The sequence below is a fragment of the Oryctolagus cuniculus genome, chromosome 13, assembly GCF_051225735.1.
Source record: "Oryctolagus cuniculus isolate XC-2025 breed Fujian yellow rabbit chromosome 13, ASM5122573v1, whole genome shotgun sequence".
NCBI classification, from domain to species: Eukaryota; Metazoa; Chordata; class Mammalia; order Lagomorpha; family Leporidae; genus Oryctolagus; species Oryctolagus cuniculus.
This window is the reverse complement of record NC_142879.1, coordinates 43,064,362-43,076,700: the sequence shown is the minus strand read 5'-3', so window position 1 is coordinate 43,076,700 and position 12,339 is coordinate 43,064,362. Positions and strand designations below refer to the sequence as shown.

The 12,339-nt window shown below is 39.0% G+C and overlaps 1 protein-coding gene across 1 annotated transcript in view; it reads left to right on the top strand.

The window, feature by feature from the left end:
- CUBN (cubilin) overlaps positions 1 to 12,339 on the top strand; it is a 283,377-nt gene that overhangs the window by 219,064 nt on the left and 51,974 nt on the right. The window contains exons 55-56 of the mRNA XM_051820614.3: positions 371 to 527; positions 2,372 to 2,521. Of these exons, the coding sequence (XP_051676574.3) occupies positions 371 to 527; positions 2,372 to 2,521 (307 nt within the window). The remainder of the gene's footprint in view (positions 1 to 370; positions 528 to 2,371; positions 2,522 to 12,339) is intronic.

The window sequence follows — 12,339 nt, the reverse complement described above, 5'->3', positions numbered from 1 at the left end:
GCCACAGTACGCTGGCCATGGCAGCCATTGGAGGGTGAACCAACAGCAAAAGGAAGACCTTTCTCTCTGTCTCTCTCTCTTACTGTCCACTCTACCTGTCCAAAAAAAAAAAAAAATCATTGCCTTCTGACCTCAAAATGACCATATTTCCTTAGAGGAGTCAGAATGGATGTGCTCTGAGGGAGGGGGACAGCTTAAAAAGAAAGCTGTTCTCAAAAAAAAAAAAAAATAGTGCAAATTTGCATGTGTTTATTTACTGTTATATGGTTCCCGTATATATACCTAAGTACCATTATTATCAAGCCTAAGCATGTTAAAATATTAACAGAGGAAACTTCCAAGTGTTAAGTTATGTTTATGACCCTGCTAGGTGTGGGCAGGAACTGAGGAAGTCAACAGTGCTCTGTTAGCCACCAGCTGTGGGAATGTGGCTCCTGGTTCCATCATCACACCAAGAAATGTATTCACTGCTGTCTTCCAGTCTCAGGAGACACCTGCTCAGGGCTTCTCTGCAAGCTTTATAAGCCGTAAGTAGCACCAAAACCCAAACTGAGCGGTCCTTGGGAGAGTGTATGTGCCCCAGGCATGGGGAAATGGTGAGAGGGGTATGGCAAATTAGCCTGAACTGGGGGTGTTGGGGATGGATCCAAGGAGAGGAGCATGGGCAGGTTATCTAATCTAGGAAGACACACTTCCTTTGAAAATCAGTGACACAGTGATAGAGCTGAATTCAACAGCTGGCCAATGGAGAAGTGATATATCAGACATTAGTGCCACTAGCTAATGTCTAAAAAGAAGTGAGATCCAGAGTAGGGCAGATGTTCAATCCAAGCTCAGTTGGCTGGGGATTAATTAACAACCCATGTGCCTGGTGCAGGGCCAGTTGGTCACCTAAGTAAAAACTGCTTGGTGAAGAGGCTTGGAAAACTTGCACAACTTTGAGCCCCACATCAGATCCATCTCAATTCAGAATTGGCATGGATTGAGTTTTGTGTGCCTTAGTGATCATCCAGGGGACTCTCCTACTCAGCAAACTTTGGGAGCACTTTCTTTGGATTTTCCTGGCTAATTTGGTGTGGGTCCACTCCTCTGACTACTAAATACAGATTGAGTTTGTGGAAGGTAGGTGTTTTCAAGTCTGAGATACAATGAAATGTGCCTATCGGCTTAATTAAATTAAAATGCCTCTAATAGCAAACTACTGCTTGAAAGGAAGTTTAATGAAAAGATTTAAAGAGAATGATGCAGAAAACATATCTCAGACGTAAATAAAAGAATGAAAGTGCTAGAAAGTAAGTAATGAAGCACAGCCCCAGACCCATTCTTAGGACTTGAGCTGGTTGGCTGTATTAGTATATGTATGTGTAACTGTGTGAGTTTTAATGTGAGTTTAAAAGTATATAGATATTGGCCGGCGCCGCGGCTCAATAGGCTAATCCTCCACCTTGCGGCGCTGGCACACCAGTTCTAGTCCCCGTCCGGGCACCGGATTCTGTCCCGGTTGCTCCTCTTCCAGTCCAGCTCTCTGCTGTGGCCCGGGAGTGCAGTGGAGGATGGCCCAGGTCCTTGGGCCCTGCACCCCATGGGAGACTAGGAGAAGCACCTGGCTCCTGGCTTCGGATCAGCGCGCCGGCCGCGGTGGCCATTGGAGAGTGAACCAATGGCAAAGGAAGACCTTTCTCTCTGTCTCTCTCTCTCACTGTCCACTCTGCCTGTCAAAAAAAAAAAAAAAAGTATACAGATATTTTCATATTTGATAGATCAGGGAGCAAGGCAAATTAACAGTTGTGATATGAAAATAAACATCATTTTAGTGGTCAAAAATTTTTCTCTTGATTTCTGACACTAGGAATTCAAGTAAGAATTTAATAAGAATTGGGACTTACAACCACAACTATTTGATAAAAGTAACTAGTATTGTTCTTATGGCCAGGTCACAATGATACTCAAAATAGCCTAGTTTTTTTAATAATAAGATATTTTTAGAACATTAAGCATAAAAGAATTAGGTGAAAAGCACCTTTCATCAGTTTTTTTAATCTACATGAAAATATCCAGTCCTTGATAACTCTTTTTTATTTCTTAATATTAAGGAGTTTTTAGTTTATGTGTGGTAGACTTCTAATGCTTAGCATCTAAGATTCTGTACCATTTTCTAAGTAATCTATACATATATATAATATTCTTATTTTACATTGCTATTTGTTTTTAAATCAGAGCCTTATTCTTTTCATTGTTTTTCTTCCATTTAGAGTACCTCAGGAAAGCCCATCTCTAGAGAATTCATGGCTTTGTCTTCTTCCTTCATTGATAAATTAGATATTACATGTGTGAACAAATGTTCTGATGCTGCCTTTTTGTTCCCACGCAGGATGTGGAGGTAATTTCACTGACCAATCTGGTTTTATCATTTCTCCAAACTACCCAAAGGAATATGACAACAATATGAATTGTAGCTACCTCATACAAGCTGGTCCTCACTCTCTGGTCCGCTTGACTTTTGTGTCTTTTCATTTGGAAGGTAAGTTTATGAGCATTTTAATTAATTATTATGTATTAATTGATGCGTAAACGTTGTATATATGTCATACAACATGGTATCTTCTTACATATGTACATTGTGGAAATGCTAAATCAAGCTGGTTAATAGAGACAGTGTAGCAATCAAATTCTGCTTGGGATGCTTGCATCACATATAAGATGCCTGGGTCTTGAGCTCTGGCTCCACTTCAAATTTTAGCTTCTTGCTAATGTGTACCCTTGGGATGCACAACCTGAAAAGCAGTAGGTTATAACTCAAGTAGTTGGGTTCCTGCCAGCTGTATGGGAGATCTGGAATGAGTTCTAGCTCCTGACCCAGCCTTGGCTGTTGCAGATATTTGGAGAGTGAACCAACAGTGAGATACTTCTCTTCCTCCCTCCTTCCTTATCTCTTCTCTGTCTCTCTAAGATAAGTAAAAAGTTTTAATTTTTTTTCTTTTTAAAGGTTATTTATTTATTTATTTGAAAGAGAGTTACAGAGAGGCAGAGAGAGAGAGAGAGAAAGAGAGAGAAAGAGAGAGGTCTTCCATCCGCTAGTCCATGCCCCAGATGGCTGCGATGGCTGGAGCTGAGCTGATCCAAAGCCACAAGCCAGGAAGCAGGAGATTCCTCTGGGTCTCCCACATGGGTGCAAGGGCCCAAGCACCTGGGCCATCTTCTCCTGCTTTCCCAGGCCATAGCAGAGAGCTGGATAAGAAGTAGAGCAGCCAGGACTTGAACCGGCACCCATATGGGATGCTGGCACTGCAGGCAGCAGCTTCCCCTGCTATGCCACAGTGCCGAGCCCTAAAATTTTTAACAAATTAACAACCACAGAGGTGTGATTACATATATTTCATCTAGTAGTGAAACAATAATGCAGGAAATTTAAGGACACAAGCATCACATAAATTTATTAAAGAAAATAAGCCTGAAATTTGTTACCCATTAACATAGCTCTTACTATTTTTATAAAAGATCTATTTATTTTGAAAGCCAGTGTTACACTGAGAGAAAGGGAGAGACACACACGCGAGATCTTCCATCCTCTGGTTCACTCTGCAAAATGGCCAGCTGGGCCAGACCAAAGCCAGGAACCAGGAGCTTCTTCCAGGTCCCCCATGTGGGTGGCAGGGGCCCAAGCACTTGGCCATTTTCCACTGCTTTCCCAGGCACATTAACAGGAAGCTGGATAGGAAGTGGAGCAGCCTGGAATCAAACCAGTACCCATATGGGATGCTGGCACTGCAGTAGGTGGCTTAACCCGCTACACCAGAGCACCAGCCCCAACATAGCTCTTTATACTCATTTGCATTTGCATTATGCACATATACATGTCCCTACACACACCTCGCTGTTGCAAACACTATAAACTAACCAATAAGAAAAACTGTTTTGAGTCAAAAATAAATGCTCAATAACTATTGGATGAGTAAGAGAATTAATAAAATTAATATCTGTGCTCCTCATTCATTAAATGTTGCCATGGCATATCCTTTCATCTGCTTTCTGCCATTTTCATCTTCCCAGTCTGATTTCTCAGTGCTGAGTTCTTAACCACAAGCATCTCTTTGTGTTAATCCCTCAGCTCTAGAGATTGGGCTGTTGCCAAAGGGAACAGTAGAGGTTTTGGCCTGGCTTTGGCAAACAATAGATACCACTAGATGCTTAATGGATAGCATGTCGCTGCAGAAAGGAATCCTTTCAAGTGTATGGATATTTTCAGCCACTCATAGTCGTAGTATTTTTTTTTCAAATGAGCTTTATGTTTTTAAACTATAATTAACTTGTAAACTTGTCAACCTATATCTGCATATTCAAATTTTCTTTCTCTTTGTGTCAGTCTCCTATGGCAATGAGTCATCACTCTGAGCATAATATTCTACAGGATTCAACATTTGGGATATATATGGTTTATAAAAATAAAAATGTGCCAATACTTATAAACTGATAAATTCTACAAAGCCTCCCTCACTTTTTCCTTTCTTACTCTTTTTCCTACATCTCTGCACCTGTATTTTTGACAAATGTTTTTACAAGAAAATGCTGATACTAATTGGTACATGTCACTGTAAAAATGATTATGAGGTAAAATATGATCTTTTCTGGCACAAAATTCCAATAATATAAAAAATGTGCACAGTATAAAAATATTTGAGGAGAATAAAATAGTTTGTATAAGATGATATAACTTTCTATTAAAATAATATATGTGTGAATAAAATCTACAAGGCTATTAAGCAGTATCTTGAGTTGTTAATGCTGTGTGATAGATTCATAAGTGATATATATTTTTCTTTATATCTTTTGTTTTTATAGTGGGGGAAATTATTTTAATAATGGAGGAAAATATGCATATTATGTGTTTGTATGTGCTTTGGTTCTTATTAGATTGAATAAATATAAAAATGTCACGTGACAACATTGTTCAGAGTAAGAAAAGGAGATACTAGTAAACCTGCCATATCACAAAAAGTACTGTCGGTATCAATGGTATATATGTAATCACAAAGGACCATACTGCCTCAGTAGTTCCCTGAGCTTAGCTGACTAGGTGGAGTGAAGGGGCAAGCACACTCTAGAATCCTTGACATGCGGTGTAGCAGGAGAGAGCACAACATTTCAGGGTGAGTCGTAATGGCAGTCCAGTCCAGTTCCTGCATCTTTCTTTCTGATTGTCACTTTGTACTATTATTTTTGTAGTTCATTTATTAGCCTTTATTTAGTACTTATAATAGTCAGATAATACAAAATGAAAAGATGGGTACTTCCACTAATCCTCACCCAGCTGAAGAGACTGATTTTTTGATAGGATGATATCCTTTTGATATTGCTTGTGACATTTCCAGTGCTGTATGTACTCAGCACTTTCAAACTGCTAAGTTAGTAATTTCTGACTAGAGATCAGTTGAAATTATGGTGATGCCCAAAAAGGGCAACGTTAATCATGCTTACTTTATAATTGTCTTCTTATTACCAGTCATCTCAGTAATGACATTTATCAAATTCTGTCAACAAACTAGAGAATCATTAGCTGCAGAAAAAATAACCTTTCAAATCCCTTCTACAGGGAGCCTGAGGGATATATGAATACTATTTTTTGGTAAAACTAAGCATTTCCCTCAATGAAGGCCATGGCTCTGCTGAAGGGCATTGGCCTTTCAGTAAGAAGTGTTTCTGAAAGACTATGTTCCCATGACTAATCATTTCTGAGCCCAGCAGACCAGCAGAGCCACTGTTGGCTTAGGTGAAGATCAAAGCTCTGCAACTGTTGTCTTGGTGGACTGTGAGCACAACAGATGGAGTTGGCAAGTTTATCTCATTCTACAAAATACAATGGGAAACACTTGTTCCAACATTGTGTCTACTGAACACTGACAACTGGTTAGGGAAGGTTTTGCTATTCAAGCAAATATAATGATTGTTTTACCACCCATTGGTGCTTTCCCTACTGGCATATTCCAAAGGCTCCATGACCAACTTAAAACTCACGAGAAAATAGGTCATACTAAAAGTATGTTGTTTTACATGGGCCTAAATTTTTCCCATCTTTCTCATTATTTTTACATTTCCAATACTAGCCATTCTATGAACTCTAAACTATCAGTCTATGGACTAGTTTTGGAAACAATTGTTATGAAATAAATACTTATTTTATATTCCCAAATACTGAATAATCCAAACATATATTTTTGTGTTCTCATTATGCCCGTGGCCAGGTAGATTACCTCAAGTTGCTGGAAAAATTATCAACCTAGTTGTTTCCCTTTATATATGAAGCACATAGCAGGTGAGATAACCTCAGGCAAACCGAAGCCTTCTGTAACTTGATACTTTATTTATTAAATTTGTATGATAACACTGATTCACACTAGTGATAATGAACACTTTAGAAATGTTCATTAAAAAATCCTCTGTAGAGCAAAATTGTAAAATCCATTTTTTTCAGGTCCCAGAATAACTCTTGATAAGCACTGGCTTATCTGGCGTGTGAAAAAGAGGCCCCAGAAAGGCAAATGCTTTTGCTCATTGTCCTCTAGGGATGGTCTTAAAGCCCCAAAGTGATGAGACTTACCGTCCAGAGCAAGAGATGGGACATTCTCCTTACTATTTGCCTGAGTTTTCTTTGATTCACTAACAAGTCCTAGGTTATAGGTTCCTCCAAATATAAAGTAGAAAAGGAAAAAGTGGAGAAAATTCAAGATTTTTATTTTTGCTCTTTTTTTTCATCAAGAAATACAATCATTGGGTTTTGTTAGATGTTTTATTTCCTACTTTACTCCATTTAATTTAAGGTTTTTAATGATTTTTTCAAAGACTTATTTCATTTATTTGAAAGAGTTACAGAGAGGCAGAGGCAGAGAGAGAGAGAGAGAGAGAGAGAGAGAGAGAGAGAGAGAGGAAGAGGGGTCTTCCATCCTCTGGTTTACTCCCCAGATGGCTACAATGACCTGAACTGCACTGATTCGAAGCCAGAAGCCAGGAGTTTCTTCTGGGTCTCCACACAGGTGTAGGGGCCCAAGGACTTGGGCCTCTTCTACTGCTTTCCCAGGCCATTGCAGAGAGCTGGATCAGAAGTGGAGCAGCCAGGACTCAAACCAGCGCCCATATGGGATGCCGGCACTGCAGGCTGCAGCTTTACCCACTATGCCACAGTGCTGTCCCCAGTTTTTTAATGATATTACTCAGCTACTCATTTCTTCTGTTTACTTTCTCAATTATCTGTAAAGAATTCAGAACGTAGACACATTTCACAATGCATTGTTTTATAGTTCTTGAGAAATATTTCATATTCATACTTTACTCACGATGGCAGAGCACTAGATGAAGCTTAGTTCTAAAGTAGCATTATGCGTCTCTCTCCACTGAATCTTTTCTTCATTGAGATCAGTTTCTAAGCTACTCTAAGTGAAGTGAATTTAGACAGCCAACAGATGTCAGTCATAGCTGCCCCTAATCTATATGCCTCTCCCTAAGACATTTTTCTACTTTACTGAGAAGACTTGATCTTATCTACACTATTAAAATATCCTAACAAAAGGATTTTTCTCCCTCATCTCCAATCCTTGGGATATAAGTTCTCAGAATCGTGATGGAATTCAGAGTTATACGTTGCACTATAATAAAACCTAGTAAAGTAAAATAAAAATCAAACGTCAATCTGTTGCATAGAACTTTACCCATTTCAAATGGCAAACATGTTTTAAAGCTTTTTAGAAGGGTAGGAAAGAGCCATAAAAACAAATCATAGAGGACTTTTTTATAGCTCAAGATATTTCAGCAGTAAATATTTATCAAATTATGCATATGAGATAGAAGAATGACTGTAATTCCTATCCCATGACATGGGCTTTTTTTTTTTTAATTTTTTTTTCTTTTATTTAATGAATATAAATTTCCAAAGTACGACTCATGGGTTACAATGGCTTTCCCCCCCATACCGTCCCTCCCACCCACAACCCTCCCCTTTCCCACTCCCTCTCCCCTTCCATTCACATCAAGATTCATTTTCGATTATCTTAATATACAGAAGATCAGCTTAGTATACCTTAAGTAAGGATTTCAACAGTTTGTTCCCACACAGAAACATAAAGTGAAAAATAATAGATGATTTTTTTTTAAATGATGATGAAATCAGATCAGACCTATTATGACATGGGCTTTTGTTCCAGGATAAAGTTTTGCTCAATTTCAGGGTGCTTCTCTTCTTGACAAGTTCTCATATGGCTAGTTGAATGTCGCCTCTTTGCCATAAACTCGACTTTGGTATCCATATTGCTTCTCAAAGCAATACTTTGACTAAGCTCTGTTCTCCACCCCCCTAGAGAAAAATGATCATTAATTGCATTTAATTGAATTCTAAAAGAGAAATTTGTATATATGTAAATTATATATGCAATTGACTCCTCCTTTAATTATTGGAGGAGTTTCATATATTTTCTGATGTCCATTTTTTTGTCATCAAGTATGTTTTCATTGAAGAATCAGGCTGATATTTTTGATCTAGTGCAGTGATGTAATGTGTAGAGCCTGAGAAAAAGATGCGTGTGTGAGAATCAGTTGTTGTCTAATGACACATTTATATTTTATTATCTTGCATATGACACTTTCTTGCTAATCCTGATGTCTTTAGACTTTAAATAACTTTACCAAGTTCTGATATTACACAGATATTTCATTTCTTATGGAATATATTTGGAAGGACATCTCATCTTAAATAAATGACTACTGGAAAGAATATAAGACTATTTTAATCTATGAATCAACTTGCCAAATAGTATAATTTTCACATAATACAGAGTCAGGCTTTGAAAATGAAAGATTGTCAGAATGATTTGTTTAGTTATTTGATCTGTGCTAGCTACAAAAAAAAAATCAAATATCCTCTCAACTTTCCTTGCATCTCCCCAATCAACTTTCTTATTGTTGAATATGGACCTTTTTTAAACATAAAGTGAATTTTCTGTTCATTATGCTACTTGGTGTGGGTATTTGGACAATGGTTGGAGCACCACTTGGGATGCCTGTATTTTATATCAAGGTACCTGAGTTCAACTCTCTGTTTCCAGTTCCATCTCCCTAATAATGCACACCCTCTAAGGCAGCTGTGATGGCTCAAGTTCTTCGATCTCTAATGCCCATGCAGAAGACCTGGACTGAGTTGCTGGCTCCTGGATTTGGCCTGGCCCAGCCAGCACTGTTGCCAGAATTTGGGGAGTGAACCAGAAATGAAAAAGTTCTTTCTTTCTCTCTCTCTCTTCCCCTCTTCCCTCTCCCTTTTCTCAGAGATACAGATCTCTCTTTCAAATAAATAATCTTTTTTAAGATTTATTATTTTGAAAGGCAGAGTTAGAGAAAGAGAGAGAGAGAGAGGTCTTCCATCCACTGGTTCACTCCCCAAATGGCCACAACAGCCAGAGCTGGGCCAGGCCAAAGCCAGGAGCCAGGAGCTTCCCCTGAGTCTCCCATGTGGATATAGGAGCCCAAAGACTTAGGCCACCCTCTGCCACTTTCCCAGGCACATTAACAAGGAGCTCTACTTGTGAGTGGAGCAACTGGACTCGTATTGGTGCCCATATGGAATGCCAGTGCCTTAGGTAGCTGCTTGACCTGCTGTGCCACAGCTCCAGCCCCAAAAATTTTTCTTTAAAAGATGAAAATCTAAACCATATACATGTATATGCCTTGCCATTTCATGAATGAGTTTTCTATAATTGAATTTCTTTTAAATTAATTATTTGAACACATAATCACAAATAAAACATACCTTACCTTATGTTTTGTAGCCTTTCCATGATTTTCTAATACAATTATCACTGTGATCATTTATTTCACTTTTTGGTCAATAACTTCAAAATCTCTTAGATACTTAAAGGATACCTGAGTAGCAGACCATTTGAACAAATGTGAAACCAAAAATTTAATCCAGCATCAGTAATATTTCCTTGCATTCTGTAATTTTTATTTTATAACTTTGTAAATATATTGCTATAACAAAGGTATACTTATTTTTTATTCTTCTACTCATTTACTCTGAATTTTTAAGATTCTAGTGGATTTTTGGTGTCTTGAAGATAAATTCTGAATTTATAATTAAAGTGCATAGTTTAGCAATATTAGAACTATAAATTTAAGTTTAATCTATTTTTGTCCTATTTTTCCAAAATTATATTTTTCTAATTACATGATAAGGTCATTGAAATTAAGTCTTTCACATTTTTAATCATAGATTTATTCCCAATTAGAAACATTTCTATTACAGAATTTTCAACGTAAGGAAATTCCCTAAGAATAATTTAATAAATATATCCTTAAACTGGTACCTTAGTATTTCTTTGACCTGGAGAGAACTTAACTAAGGAGTCAAATGTGTTCCTAAAATGACTGAAAATTTAAACTACATATGTATTTTATGATAAAAAATATCAATTTTCTCTAAGCAAATACTTATATCCAAAAAGGAAAGGATGGTACTCATATTGAAAATAATATATACATTGATATTCTTTAAATATTTTTCCACTTTTATTTGAAAGGCAGAGAGACAGAAAGAGACAGAGAGGTGAACACAAAGAGACATCCACTGGTTCACTCCCAAATGCTTGCAGCAGCCAAGGCTGGACCAGCCTAAGCCAGGAGATGCAGACTCCATCTAGGTCTCCCACAGGAGTGGCAGGGACCCAAGCACTTGAACCATCATTGCTGCCTCCCAGTGCATGCTTTAGCAGGAAGCTGAGTATCCAGAACTTGAATATGCCACTCTGATATGAGAGGCAAGTGTTCCAAGCAACAACTTAAACATTGCATCAAGTAAAAAGTCATAGATTATTCTCAAATCGCTTAGATATGAAGTAGCGGTGCTTATAGGAAAGATATATACCATCTCATATCATCAAAGAAAGATTAAAAATGAGAAGGGAGAAGAAACAGAAAAAGATGGCAGCTGAGTAAAACACTCCAGCAATCATCACCCTACAAAATATTGCCAGTTTGGATGCTATTTACATACCAACTCACCCTACAAGAGCTACAGAAGCCAGGTGATAGACCACAGTGCCTGGTTTCAGTACCATAGTAAGAAAAAACACATTTAAGAAAGCAAGAAGAGAACAGTTGCTCATATCACCTCTTCCCCAGCTCCAAGTAGTGCAGCATGAAGACAGATGCCTTGTTTCCTACTTGGGAGAAGGAAAAGGAATTAATTCCAGACCTTAGAATTGAATCCCTGTGTCAGGCCTGCCTCAAGACAAACCCAAAGTACACAGTCCCTGTAACTACGCAGAGTCTTGGGCTCTCCGTAGCCAGGCAGCCAGGGAACTGCCTCTGCCACCTGTTCCCCGACCTCTAGCAGGCAGCAGAACAAGACTTCAATCGCTGGGTAGTAGGGAAGGAAAGGGAACTTCAAATTTTCCTTGGACCTCAGAGCTGCACCTGCCACTGTGAGACTCAGCACCTGATAAAGCCCAAAGGCCTTTGTCCTCAGGCAAGTTCTCACCGATAGAGCCTCTAGACTTAATCCGTCATCAAGCAGAGACCTGCACTCCAGTGGAATGGACTCATTTGGGTGTGTATTCCACAAGCTTCACATAGGCTTCTACCGTGTGAAAGTGCCCAGAGCCTTGTGAGTGTGAGACCCAGTTATAGCCTCGCTTATTACCAGCCTAGACTGCTAGAGGGCTGCCTTTAGCACCCTTCTGCCAGCCTTGGGCACAAAGCAAAGAACCATAGGCTATGTCTTGGGACACAGTGCTGGACTGATAAACCCCAACACTGAGTATGTCCCAATGGCCCCTATTCCTAGGCCTCTGCCTGTGGATGGAGTCTCTGAATCTGTTTTGGTACCAAGTGGAGTCCTTGGCCCCAAGCAATTGATCTTGTGTCCCAGACAACATCACCTGTTAGCAGTTACCACAGGTTATGGGTCCACCTAACAGCAAACTGTGATAGTGTGGTCATTGTTCCCACCCCAGTGCTGTGCTGGGCTCAGGAAGCTCTGAGTGTGATCCTGCGTTGTGCATTGGTAGCCACAGGGACAGGCATGTGGACCTACTCTAGCCCCAGGAAGAGGCTTATAGGGACAGACTTTTTAGACACTTGCTAGTTCAATCTGAACAGCAAAGAAGCTGCAAATCTTAGACAAATCCAAGGCTGAAGTGTTTTCTAGGGTTGAAACTGACAGCACACCAAGTTATTGGGCTTCAAGAGGGACTTGAGAATGCTGAAGGGGTGGAAAACATATTCAAAAATATAACAAAGAGGAAGGGGAGTAGTAGACTTATAGAACAAAGCAATCTATGAACAAAACAATTCCTCAGCATG